Below are 14,362 nucleotides of genomic sequence, written 5' to 3'. Positions count from 1 at the left end.
GCAAACGTTTCTTTTCTTTAATAAACCTTTGAATTGAGCGCCAGACCTGCCTCTGTATGGTGAGTATTAAATAATTCAGGTCTCACAAAGTCCACAAGTTTTAAAATTGCCAAGTTTGGAGACCTCTGGACTAACTTCTTCTCAGATGTCTCGGGATGGCCAGGTTGTATGCTTCAAGTCCTTCAGGCTCTTAAGATAGGCAGAACCTCTTCGACTGAGAGATCAAGAAGCTTCCCAGTTCTGCAGCTCTGTCTGAAGGTGACCCATAGAAGCCACAGCCCGAGGTTGCCGATCTCAGCTGAAGATACTCCAGAACCAAGTGGATACCCAAGGCAATTGCAGATAGTGCTTGACTTACAACAGTTGGTTTAGCGACCATTCAAAGCTACAACAGCACTGGAAAAAAGTGACTTATGACCGTTTTTCACACTTACGCCGAGGACTACCTGTATGAAGCGAGAGCAATCAACCCACGGGACAGAAGTTGCCTTCGGAAGTTGTGGGAGCTTTCTCACTGGAGGCTTTCAAGAAGAAAGAGACTGGACTGCCATCTGTCAGAAATGGTGTAGTGTCTCCTGCTTGGGCGGATGGTTGGACTAGATGACCTACAAGGTCCCTTCCAACTCTGCTACTCTGTTATGTGCAGACGGAAGGGATCGGTCGGTGCGCATTGCAAATGGCCTGCAGTAAGCTTGCCTTCTGCGTCTTTGTGGGTGAGCAAGAATATTCCTTTTTTTTAAATAAAACACTAAGGTTGACACTGTCAACGCTGCAGCAGCCAGAAAACCCTCCTCCACCGGGGAGACTGTTCTCCTCCCCCTCTACAATGTTCCCTTAGAAACAATACCTTGTGGACCACAAATCAACGGTGGCCGTCATGGAGACAGCTCATGAGGCACCATAAACAACTCTACCAAACTGAGGCCGGGGCCCATCCCATCATTTTACCTTCACCCTGCGTGATCTTATCCACCGTGGGTTCCCCCTCCCCCTTATGGTTGCATTTGTCATCCAAATTTAACATGGCTGTTATTTCTAGTTACTTCTAGCTGGAATCAGAAAAACAACCAATAACTGTCTGTTTACCACCATCGCCCCTCCAATTCTGGTGAGTGCTTCTATCCTAGAGATGGCAACTGCTCTGGGTTCAACTATAGAAGGACAAGGACCATGGTTTAGGACCCAGGCGAGATGGCCCCGGGGAAGCTGCCTGCAAGTTCATAGGAGGGGCAAAGCCCCAGGCATAATAACCCTGTGCTGCAGGATGCTGCTTGTAAGCGCTATGTGCTTAGAGCTCAAAGTCTTGTTAGAGACACCGCACATCTGCTTTATGGTCTGTCCCTGTGGCTCCTGTCAACTCATAAAATGTGTGTGTGTGTGTGTGTGTGTGTGTTGTACAAGTCACCTTCAAGAAGTGAGGGGAGCCGAGTGTCAACTCATAAAATATTTCTGTGGTCTTTTAGAGTTGCCAACAGAAAGGGAGGGGGAAGCAGTGCGGCAGCTTGCATTCCATAAATGTTTTCAAAAATATTAACTAGGTGACTGAAGTTTCTGCCTTGCAAAATTCTAACTGGATAGTATGATTGATGACTCTTGGCTATGGAAGTGTCCCACTGGAGAATATGAGTTACAATACACCCAGGGGGTGGAGGGAAAACCAGGGTCAAGGGTGACAATGAATGATGTGTCTCAGAGTCGGTTACACCCAGGCAGTGCCAGCTTGTTAACTCCCAATAAATCTTTTTGGAGTTTGGCTCGAGACTCATGATTTAAATGGGGTTAAGTGTCGGAAGTTTTGAAGTATCTGTAGCAGGACTACTAGATTCTGGATTTGTTCCCTATGCCAGGGGTCTCCAACCTTGGCAACTTTAAGCCTGACAGACTTGAACCCAGAATTCCCCAGCCAGCTTAAGGTTGCCAAGATTGGAGACCCCTGTGTCAGGATTCCAGCAGTTACCCCCAATTAAATCATGAGTCTCGAGCCAAACTTCCAAAACTTAAAAAGGATTTATTGGGAGTTAACATGCCGGCACTGCCTGGGTGTAGCCGACTCTGAGGCACGTCATTCATTGTCACCCTTGACCCTGGTTTTCCGCCCACCCCCTGGGTGTATCGTAATCCATATTCTCCAATGGGACACATCCATAGCCCAGAGCCATCAATCATGCTCTCCAGTTAGAATTTTGCACAGCAGAAACTTCAGTCACCTAGTTACTGTCTTTGAACAACTATTTATGGAATGCACTTTTGATTTCCAAGCTGCCGCACTGCTCCCCACTCCTTTTCTGTTGGCAACTCTAAAAAGACCAGAGAACTCATATTTTATGAGTTGACACCCTGCTTTAAAGCCCCCTCTAAGCGGTTCGCAGAGTCAGCATCTTCTTCAGGGATGCTTTGACTCCGAGGAGTCACTAAACGAATGGCTGCCAGTCATGGACTACCTGTACAGGTGGTCCTCGACTTATGGCCACAATTGAGCCCAACATTTCTGTTGTTCAATGAAACGTTTGTGAAGTGAGTTTTGCCCCATCTTACGACCTTCCTTGCCACAATTGTTAAGTGGATCATTGCAGTTGATAAGTTAGTAATTCGCAAAAGGGGATCACTGAACCTTGGAACACTGCAACCGTCATAACTATGAGTCAGTTGCCAAGTGCTTGAATTTTGACCATGTGACCAAGGGGATGCTGTAACAGTCGTAAGTCTGGAAAATGGTCACTTTTTTCGGTGCCGTTGTAACTTAGAACGGTCACTAAATGAACTGCCATAAGTCGAGGACTACCTATATTCCAGCTACATGATATTCCCTGTTTTCTTTCTATAACCACTTGTCCTATTCTGGCTCCCTGCCAACTCCTAAAAAGTGGCAATTGCAAATGAAAACCTCTCACTGCTGAGAGTGTTATACAAATATTGGGAATGGCAACTTGGTCATTAAATGAAGCAGTTGCTAAGGGAACAACCATAGTTTTATGACTTTCTATCAGCTTTCCTTTGTTTTACAAACCTGCAAAAGTTGTAAATGAGAGGATTGGCCACCAAGTTACTTCTTCATCAGCTCTGCAGCTGAAAATGAGGCAGTCTTTTAGCTACAACGAGGCAGCCACTAAATGAGGACGTGAGTCACTATTAAATGTTAAACCATATATTTTGCCTTGCATTTATTGTACATTAACTGCATTTTATCACATTCTGCAAACACTACTTAGAATTACCTAGACTGGAAAAAAATTCGTGACAGTGAAAACAATTAATCTGTGGAATGACTTGCCTCCAACACCGGAGGCTTTGAAGAAGAGACTGGACAGCCCCTTGCCTGAAATGGTATAAGGTCTCCTGCTTGAGCAGTGGGTTGGGCTAGAAGACCTCTAGGATCCCTTTCCAGCCCTCTGAAGATATTGTATTCTGTATAAAGCATTGTAACTCTCTGGAATCCCAGCGGACTTCCTCGTCCCAGCAGTCACAGCTAAAATTAGAACTCGCCGTGCTAGAAAGTCAACAAAACTATTCTTCAACGGTGAATGGCAGCTTGCGGCGAGGGAGGAAAGGAGAAATAAGCAGGAACGAGATGCAGTTCTCCGTCCTTTATCTCACTTAATTCTGAACCCTCCAGCGTATGTCGCAGGTTTAGCAAAATTCTGCTTTCATCAGCAACTGAAAATGGTCCCGCCAAACCCACCGGAGACCACTGCTAAAAATTCCGGGCTTTAACATTCATTTTAAGAACTCACTCAGAGGGAATGAACCAAAACAGGTCCCTTGAATTGGTTCTTAGCTAGCTGAGGTCACACACGCAAAGAATTTCACTTGGGAAGTAATTGAAAAAATCAGATTTTGTTCCTGCCCAACTATATATTTTTTTTTTCTTGCCAGTGAATTCTGCAATCACATCAAGGATGTGATATAGAGCTATGCCAGGCTCACACAACTGAGTTGTTACCATCCATGTAACCAAGTGGTTGATTAATAAATGTGTACAGAATCTGCTTGTGTGAATTTATCTGCTGTTGGCAAATTATTTTGGACACAAAATGTTATTATTGTAGTGGCAGGCAAAAAATGAACAACAGGTAACACATTCACAATATTTAAAGAAATGAGAATTCGGATTCTAAAGGGGAATGACATCTCAGATATTATCCGGATGCAACAGATCCAGGTATTCTGATTGCCATAAGGACCGAGAAAGAATTTACTTACAGGGAGGAAAAAAACTTGTTAAGATAAGCTCATATGTACTTATTATATTAATAAATATAATGTTTGTATTAATGAATATGCTTTTGTTTTAAAAGTAGAAGCTTCAGGACTCCATACAAGATACAAATTATCTCGATGTGAAAGAGATGTTCGCAAAGAACATGTGATTTCACTGACAGATTAAACCAATTAATAGGGTTGGAAGGGACCTTGTAGGTCATCTAGTCCGACTCCCACCCCAAGCAGGAGACCCTACTGACAGATGGTGGTCCTGTCTCTTCTTGAAAGCTTCCAGTGATGAAGCTCCCGCAGGACAGGCAGCAAAACATTTGGGCCTCCTTGACAGGATGAAGACAATCTCACCTAGTAGTTTTCTTGGAAAGATGACTTTGGAAATGACCACAGGTTTGTTCTTCGGTTGGCAGGTAAGGAACAAGCATGGCTGCAGCTTGAAAGTACGTGGGCCTTGCTGCTGGAGGAATTCTGGATATTGAAGGCCACGTATCTTCAAATGGCCACGGCAGAAACACTGGGTTAAGCTGTTGCACTGGGACCAGAGAGATTCAATTTCAAGTCCCAGTTTGTGTTGGAGCTCACGAGGGATTGTGAGTCAGTCGCTCTCCCTCAATCTATCTCTGCGGTAGGGAGGAAATCAGGGGAGGCTTGGGAAGGAAACCCCCTTGGTTTACCAAAACAACCAGACCATCACCATAAACCTTAAGGCCTCCAGTTTTTTTGCCCTTAGGGGAGGAGGAACCCTGCCCCATAATCCATTCCCTAGCCTGCAGAACAAAATCCAAAGTGGGCCTGTCCTCGGGGGCTCTACGGCTGAATCACTTCAGAGGAGAACTAAGACAGCAGGATCCCTGCAGAGGGGTGAATTCAGCAGGTTCTGACCAGTTCTGGAGAACTGGTAGCGGAAACTTTGAGTAGTTCGGAGAACCGGTGGTAAAGCGTTCCAGCAACACTCCATTCTACCCAAATGACTCTGAAACCGACATCTCTTGAAGGTTCCTTTTGTTTTGGATAGTAAACTGGCACCCCTGGGGAATCTCGAATCTGAAGGTTCTTGTCTTCCTTACAATAAGTAAAAACTACAAAATCCATCCCCTGCACCCATCGTCGCATCACATGGCCCAATCACCACCCGTCCCCAGTTAAGACTTCCTCTCTGCTATGCACAACACAACCTGACCTTGAATCAGAAAAAGAATGTTATTATGTCTAACTAGGTCTATTTCAATATATTCCCCCTTCCCACTTTCCCAGGCTGAGATGTGGCAGCGTGGGAGCCTCCGGTCCGATCTAAATATAGTATATAAAATCATACATTGCAATGTCCTACCTGTCAATGAATACTTCAGCTTCAACCATAACAAGAGCACACAATAGATACAAACTCAAGGATAACCGCACCAAACTTGACTGCAGAAAATACGACTTCAGCAACAGAGTGGTCAATGTCTGGAATACTCTACCTGACTCTGTGGTTTCTTCCCCAAACCCCAAAAACTTTTAACCTTAGACTGTCTACTATTGACCTCACCCCTGTAGGGGGCGTGCATAAGCGCACCAATTGTGCCTATCGTCCCTGTCCTATTGTTTCTTTTTATTTTTCTTATAAGTATCTCATGTATTCAAAACTATGTTTATTCTTATACCTGTATCTTGTAAGTGATTGACAAATCAAATCAAATCAAATCAAATAAATCAAATAAATCAAATAAATCAAATAAATCAAATAAATCAAATAAATCAAATAAATCAAATAAATCAAATAAATCAAATAAATCAAATAAATAAAATAAATCAAATAAATAAAATAAATAAATAAATATGGCTTCCAAAGCTAACAGAATGGAGATTTTACAGTATCCTTCCCCTCCCACGCCCAAGCCACGCCACGCCCACCAACCACGCCACGCCCGCCACACCACGCCCACCAAGCCACGCCCACAGAACCGGTAGTAAAAAAAAAGAATTGAATCCCACCACTGGATCCCTGGCAAGATTAAAAGAGATGGGCTGCTTCCAACCTTTGAGCCCAAGGATGAGGCTGGAGGCAGGGCTGCAGCGCCAGGAGGGGTGATCACGGGCATCTTGGGGAAAGTGATCGCTTTCTGAGAAGGCTCCAGGGGGATTCCCCTAAATTGGAAAGAGAACAGAATCAGAAAGCAGGCAAAAGAGCTTTATTTTAGTATCCCCCAAAGAAGACATTCAGTGTAGCAACCTTCCACCAGGCAGAATAGCCAAAATGTTTCCAAATATGATACCTAAATGTTGGAGGTGCAGTTATAACCAGGGAACATACCTCCATATGTGGTGGACGTGCCCTCATGCATGGAGATATTGGATCATGGTTAGAGGAAATAACGAAACAGAGAGTGAAATTTAAACCAGAAATCTTTTTATTAGGAATGTTAGAGCCTAATAGGTACAGAAAATAATCAATATTTGATGCTCCATATCATAAAATTTTCTGCTCTTCCCAGGGTTGAAGCGGCAGCTGGAAGTGTACTATTGTCATTGACTGTCAGCCTTCAAGATTTTCTCCCTTTGCTTTGCATCTTTCGGCTGTCATAAGTAACGGGGGAGGAGGGGGAATGGTTATGGGAAGTGAGCCAGAGGTGTTACAAACCAGAACTGTATAAACTGGGGGAGGGTACATTCTTGCTTAGGTTTCTATCCTATGCTATGCGCAGCTGCAACCCTTTATCAAACTATGTCAAGGTCAATGGACAGAGGCCTCATCACCACCTGGAGATGCCCAAATGGTGATATACACAACTTTTAATTGGATGAGCCAATTGAACTATTGGGGGTGGGAACGTTGCCATTACTTTGTATATGTGATTTACGTGCCCATTTTCTCAGATTCAGAATTCTTTTGTTGCTACCACTTGATTTCCAGTAAAAGATATCTTTTCTCTGATTAAAGGAGTCTTAAGTATTTCTTTCTTGGATTTTGAATGGAGCACCAGCTGACATTGACCATGCCAGCCAAAAACTCCAAATCCTCCACTACCAAACAACAAAATAATAATATCTCTACCAAGGACCTCCCAGATCCCTGCACATGCTTCAAATGTCTTGAAACCATCAATGAAAGCGAAGATAACATCAAATGCCACCTATGTGACAATCAAGACCACCTTGCCTGCTTAAACTTAAAACAAAAACCTAGCTGATCTCCTAAAAACATCCAAGGGACCTCCAAGGTCCCTTCCAACTCTGTTATTCTATTCTGTTCTAGAAACTCGCCACAGTCAACCCGTAACAGCCAACTTGTCATCATGGCCAACTTGTCAACAGAAAAACTCACCATGGGACAATTTACCAATAACTAAATTTAATTATTTAAAAGGTTAAAATTATTTTAATTTTTGCCATTTGTATTTCATTCTGCCACTCCTTTTGCATCCTTTCTTTAATGATTCTATCCCACCAATTCTTTGATATTAGTGTAACTCTCGTCCTGTGTCCAGTTGGCTGTGGCGAGTTGTCATAGAACCTCCCCCAAAATCGGCATGCAAGCTGGGTAGCACCATCCAGATTCCACACCTTGTTTTAAGGCTTGCCATCCTGCATGCAAGATGTTGAGCTTGTCCCAGGAGAGAAAGAGGACGTTCTATGGTATGTTCTCAATCTTGGAGACATTCTCAGCCAGAAACATCCAGTGAACAACCCAGTAAGACCAAAACAGAGGCGTGGACTGCCATTTCCAAACCACAGAACTTCACAAAGGAGGCACTCAAAGCACCAAGCAAAGCTATTCGGTGTCATGTGAATACAGCCAACTCCTTCTCCAATCCTTGCCAGGAAGCAGAATGTTGATGTTTGGAAGTGGCTTATTGAAAACTATCTTCGAATCCTTAAAAGCACCCAAATTCTACCTCTTAAAAGACAAACAAGCTGAATGTTCTTCTTACCATTTGGAAATTTGCCTTGAAGAGCGCTCTACATCGTCCGCCGGGAAAATAGTTAGCACTGATCTGTTCACTGCATTTAAATACTTTTCTGCATGGTCCTGTTTGAGAGTAGAGAGAAAATATGTGTGTTTATATCTGTATACTGTATATCTGCATCTCTCTCTCTCTCAGTAGTCCTTGACTTACGACCAGAATTAAGCCCAAAATTTCTGCTGCAAAGTGAGTTTTGTCCCTTTTTGCGACCTTTCTTGCCACAGTTGTTAAGTGAATCACTAAAATTGTTAAGTTAGTAACAAAGCTGTTAAGTGAATCTGGCTTCCTCGTTCACTTTGCTTCTCAGAAGGTCGCAAAAGGTGATCACATGACACGAGGACACTGCAGCTATTATAAATATGAGACAGTTGTCACACATTTGAATTTTGATCACACGGCCATTGGGATGCCACAACGGCCATATAAGTGTGAAAATTGCTCATGTCACTTCAGCACTGTTATAACTTCAAATGGTCACTAAATGAACTGTTGTAACTCAAGGACTACCTGTTCTGACCAAGGCTTCCTGGGACCATAATTAAGCACATGCTTAGTCCAAATAACTTTTTTTTTATTTCAGCGCTGGGAATTATGTTCATTCCCAGCCTGTAATGAGTCCCAAACAGTCCCTCGAGATAAGCACCCACCTTTCTCTCCTTTGAATTGCTGCCAACAACTAAAGTGCCAAATGAACTATAAAAAAACCAACAGAAGTATGAAGTCCACACAGAGTTTCAAGGTTTCATCTGAACAGAGCGAACGACTTTGCTTCCTGCAAAGGTTTCTCTACCTTTGCCTGTCCTTTATACCTTATGGGAGGGGCAATCACCTCCCAGCCTTACTCCCAAGTCGCCCCTTTTGTCTTAGCTGCTCTTGCCTTCTAGCAGCTCTGTGCACACGCACACTGGGAACAGGCTCCCCTTGTTCGTCGGCCTCACTGCTGCCAGACGCTGAAGGCTCCGGAGTCAGCACTCCACTCCCAGATGGCCCAGGCCCCATCTCTGCATCGGACGCAGGACCCTCGTCTGAGTCCTCCCCAGACTCCCAAACTGGTCCCCGTTCTTCCCCACTGTCCGATTCCGCTGCCGTCTGCACAGGCTGCTGGTGAACCACAACACTACCTGTAGTTTACCGCTAAAAGAGAGGCAATTCACTTACCCTCAGCCTGTTCTCTGCCTTCTCAACAATCGATTCTAGACTTTCAGCATCTGTTGTTTCCCAGTCATGGCTGAAATCTCGCAGTTGTTCCTTCAACTGTTGAAGATCTTCTTGAACCTAGGAAAGAAAGCATGCACTGAAAACACACAAGAATTTAAATGCACCTCTGAGGTTAAGACTGAAAAGTATCCGGCTGCTTAAACCTCAGAGTCTTCTGGAATGTTACAAGTGGGAGACAAAAGCTGGCATTTCAAATTACAGGGCTGGAGTTGGGATAGTGCAAGCATCACGTATTCTCTAACAAGGCCACTTGAAAGAAAGAAAAAAACAACCACCACCAGGCTGGGTCCAGCGATGTCCACAAATCAAAATGATCACGCACACACACACATATAATGATGTCATCCCACAAATGTTATTATGGTCTTGCATCAGGATGTTGGACAAAAGTATGTGTACATGTGATTGCATCATCACACTTGTCAGCGTTTACCTGCTGGCCCTTCCTGCAGGTGTGCATGACCAAATAAACATATTGAGCCACTGTTGACAAAACACCAAGGCTGAATCAACATCAAACAGCCCGTTGTGTTGCAGTGTGTAATGTAAACAAGGCTACCCCGTTAAGCCATGTTAACATGATGTGCAATTTCTTAACTGTATTTGATGGATTAGTGTGCTATACAAATATAGCCTGGCTCAAATAACATTATTGATTTAGGCTTCGGTTCCAATAATAGGTATAATGCTCAATGAGACTTGTACCGTATATGAAGAATTCTACTGTGCAGCTGCCTTCCAATATACTCAACTGGGAGTAAATGCCAATAAAGTTAATCTTGCTTTGGAACACTTTTAACTGTTAAAATATCTTAAGTTTTCTAATCTACACTGTCACAAACCCTCGTAGCTTCTTGGGAGCAACCAACCAAACTTCATTTGCAAAAAAGTTTCTTCCAATTTCCACTCTACCCCCGCTTGATTTATTTTATCAGACAGAAAACACTGTTTTTTTCTTTTAGCCATGTAAAGACATCTTAGCTTAAGCAATTACACAAATAGATTTCTTCCTCCAAACTGTCTTTTACAACTTCAACCATGGAAGAATTTGGGATGCAGTAAGAACACAGTCAAATGATTTATTGCTTGCTCAGGATTCCTGACTTAACTATTCCCCTGCCTGAAGGAAGCTAACAAAGCAGGTAGCTAGATGCACAGGGAGTCCTCGAGTTACAACGGCAACAGAGAATGCCCATCATGGTTGTAACCTGATTTTATGACCTTTTTGTTCAGTGAATCCCTGGTGCCACTAAGTGAATGTGTGGTCATGAAGTGAATACTGTGGTTGTTTAAGCGAACCCACAGCTTGCTGTGGGTGAGGTTTTGCAGAAAACTGAAGGTAAATGAATTTTCAGCAAAATCATCATAAAATGCAGTCAAGAGACCAAACGGCCAAAAATACATACATGATTAGAATAAAACCTTAAAGCAGCACATAGATTATAAGCCAGAAATATTTTTGTTAGGTATTATACCTGAAAAGTATGATAAAGGGAATCTATATTTAATATACGTTTTGACAGCAGCAAGAATTGTATTTGCACAGGACTGGAAAAACGAGGGAAAACCTGCAGAAGATGATGCAATTAAAAAAAAGCTTAGATTGTGCTGACACTAAAAATAAGGGAAAAAGAAGATGCAGAATATTTTCAAACATGGGACTTGTTTTACAAATGGTTGGATAATAGAAGTAGAAATTAGGACTGGGAAATGTATTATGTAAACAAATGGAGCCAGACAATGTGCTGTTCAATAAGCACCTATGCATGTAAAATGAAAATATATAAACAAACTGTTAAAAAAAAGAGACACCAAATGGCCATAAATGCAGCACAGCTGCCAAGCACCAGAAGTGACTGTATAGTTATCCATAAGCCTCCAACATTTTGGGCTTTATTTATACCTAGCTGGCAACATCTCCTGGCTAGCAGCACACTTGTCTCTTTTCTTCCAATCCTCTTTGCCATCTCGTAGACGTGATCCCTCAGATGCTGGTCCTTCCCTAATTTTGGTGAATTTTCATGTTTTTTTAGCTATCCCACTACAGCTTTTGTCATCTGTAAATTTGATAAGCATCCTCTCCACCCTTTGTCTACTCTTATGTGAGAAAATGGTGAAGAATAGAGGATGCAGGACAATCCTTTCTACTCTACTTGATAAGTTCTGGATCAGGTGGCCAACAAACTAAAGCTCATGAGCCAAATCCAACCTGCCATCTGTCTCTGTACGGCCTGTGAGCTAAGAATGGACAGGTGGGTAGGTAGGTGGAGCTACCTAGACCTGAACCTCACCTGAGCTCCCAATGTGAAGGGTGGGGCTGAGCATCCTGGGCATTGGTGGCCTCCTTGCTGGCAAGCTGCTACTCCTTGGCCTGCAGACCTGCCAGTTGTACCTGCAGAGCTGCTGGAGCCTCTGCCCTGGCCTCTTGGAAGTGTGAGCAGGTCAAAGAAAGGGAATTTCATCAATTAAAAATGTTTGGAAATTTGTTTCCCCCCTGGTTATATAAGAACATAATATCCTTGATTTAACCTCTTGGTCCACAAAGCTTAAAATATTTACTATCTGGACTTTTACACACAAAAATGTTACTCCTTGTTCTAGACCACAAACTGGTGATGAAGACACTTTTGAATCGGAATTTTGAGCCAGTCAAGTATTCACTTATCACAGCCAAGAGCCCTTTCTTAACTAGCTTGCTAATTAAAATAGCATGGGATATTTTTGTCAAATATTTTGCTTAAAAACAAATTCTGTTAAGTCCACAGAATCCTCATAGCTAAGGGCATGATGTAGTCAAAACCTGAGATCAGGGTAGTCTGGCAGGACTGAGACTGTCCTAAACAGTCACCCAACCAGCATTCATGCCTAAGGGAGGCCTAGAATCCACAATCTCTGTTCTCTCTCTCTGTATGTATGTATGTATGTTTTTTATTTTATGTCTTATTTAGCTTTTTCTTTCTTTCGTGGAGCTTCTATTTTAATTTTGTGAATAAAACAAATTTTTGGAAAAAGAGCGTTCTTAGAAAAGAGTTCAGGTGCCAATGTGACACGTGAAAGCGAGCGATCTCTGGATCTAATGGATCAGAGGCCACATTTCCTTATGGTTGAGAAAAATGTCACTGCAAATGGAGCCAATTAAAGCCGAGGGGAACATAAAATTGAGTGTCTGCTACCCTGCTTGCCCACTCCATTCTCTTCAGGCATTCCAGTAGTTATGATGCTTTGAAACAGCATCCTTTTGGAAAAGTCTGTTGCTGATTAACACAATCTTTAGATGCAAAAGAGTTCCAGAAGAATCTCTGGAACTAAGGGAATGGGATAACTTTTATCAGGAAGCATCATTTCCCACTAGGTAAATGCTACCGTGATTGATTCTAGTTGCTAAGTTGTGCAGTGTGATATGAATGCACTGGTTTCTACTATCAGAAAATAATATATTTGTCAAGGTAGGATCTTCCAAAGTAAGTAGATAAAATTCTGAATGTCAGTCATGTGGTTTTTAAGACAAAGCTGATTGAAAAAATAGCTGGCTAATTCCACATAATTGTATGTATGTATGTACGTACGTATGTATGTATATATGTATATGTATGCATATTATATATACATGTATACATGTATACATGTATACATATACATACATACATACATACATACATATATATATATATTACACATACACATACATACATATATAGATACATACATACTAAATCTGTGAAATATTTCTGAAATCAAACCAAAGACAGTTCCATTGGAGACTAGTACATTGTATTTTCCATTTAGATATTTAATCAGCTGTAAGCTTCATCTCTTCAGGGCATCATATTGCCAGAGTAGTCCAAAAGACAGGTGACAGTTATTTTGGAAGATGTCTACCAAATCTGCTTTTTCTCCACCAGAAGGCTAAGGTTAGACATTAAAAAGGGGAAACAGTAACTTCTGAGGGATCTGTAAACTATATTAAAATGAGAGAGAAAACCATTTGTTAAATCTATATGAGATACACACAGGACTGATTAGAGCTGTAGGAATCAAGGCCAATAAGACAAAAATGCAACTGAAAGGCAGAGGGCTAGAAGGAGGCTGTGGAGCAGCTGAAGCATCAATTCCACGGTTATTGCATTTTTCTTCTGAAACTTTCCTATAAAGGTCCTATGGGTTATATTTAGCCAAGGAATCCTGGCTGGACTATAGAAGATTTACTCAGTCAAAGAGGAAAAAAATCCCATGGAGAAAGAATGGCCCGACTCACTCTTTTTTCAGGGGCTTTTTTTCAGGGTAACACACCAATAGTTGTGTTTGTGCAGCCACAACTTAGGAAATTGACACCAAGCCACAACCTAACCAGCCAAATAAAAGGCAATTTCCTTGGTTAGCCCAGTTTTAGCTCAGGGCAGCCTTTGGCCCTGATGCAAACCACCATTTAAAAAATAGTTGTTTTTTTTTAAACTTAAAAAAAAAACTTTGCGCTCTGCAAAAAGGGTCGAGAGGGTGGACGACCCAGTATGCTTTGCTAACCCAGCCACGGCCAATTCACCAAGCCCAGCCGTGAAGCCCCCCGCCCATCGTGGTTTAGGCAACAGACCAGGGTTAGTTAGTCAAACTGTGGCTGAGCCTAGCCACCACCACCACCACCCCGGGATTCTGGAGCCCATCAGGTCGGGCAGTGGCGCGAGGGGGTCCGGGGAGCCGGGCGGAGGCGACCTCCTTCGACCCACCTGCACCAAGACGCTGCCCAGCTCGACCCCCGACCCAGCTACCCCCGCCATGGCGGAACCTCCCACTCCGGAAAGGCGCCGGGTATCACGTGACCTCGCCTCCTAGCAACGGGACGCGCGGCTCGGGCCTGGACCACGGGCCCGTATTAGGCGGGGGGGAAGAATGGCCGTAGCCGTGTGAAATGGACCCAGCTCCGCTTTCTGTTCGCGAAAGAAAAGAGGCGCGGAGGTGCCTTTGCTTTCGTATCGCAGTTCTTCGGG

The 14,362-nt window shown here is 43.0% G+C and overlaps 1 protein-coding gene across 6 annotated transcripts in view; it reads right to left on the bottom strand.

Moving 5' to 3' along the window:
- Window positions 1-14,192, bottom strand: part of IQCH (IQ motif containing H) — a 103,487-nt gene extending 89,295 nt beyond the window's left edge. For 5 of the 6 annotated variants that reach the window (XM_087972935.1, XM_087972939.1, XM_087972941.1 and 2 more), the window contains exons 1-4: window positions 14,102-14,186; window positions 9,321-9,437; window positions 8,130-8,227; window positions 6,237-6,345 (exon numbers count right to left, since the gene is read on the bottom strand). In XM_087972935.1, the coding sequence (XP_087829061.1) occupies window positions 6,237-6,345; window positions 8,130-8,227; window positions 9,321-9,437; window positions 14,102-14,152 (375 nt within the window). In that variant the 5' untranslated portion in view covers window positions 14,153-14,186. Of the gene's footprint in view, window positions 1-6,236; window positions 6,346-8,129; window positions 8,228-9,320; window positions 9,438-14,101 lie in introns of all 6 variants that reach the window. The other variant, XM_087972937.1, reaches the window with a different exon arrangement.
- Window positions 14,193-14,362: the final 170 nt, after the last annotated feature.

This window comes from Notechis scutatus, chromosome 11 (genome assembly GCF_049901735.1).
Source record: "Notechis scutatus isolate UNSWTSFEM ecotype Mainland chromosome 11, rNotScu1.2, whole genome shotgun sequence".
Classification (NCBI taxonomy): Eukaryota; Metazoa; Chordata; class Lepidosauria; order Squamata; family Elapidae; genus Notechis; species Notechis scutatus.
Note: the sequence above shows the minus strand (reverse complement) of the source record. Positions and strands in the feature narration are given on the sequence as shown.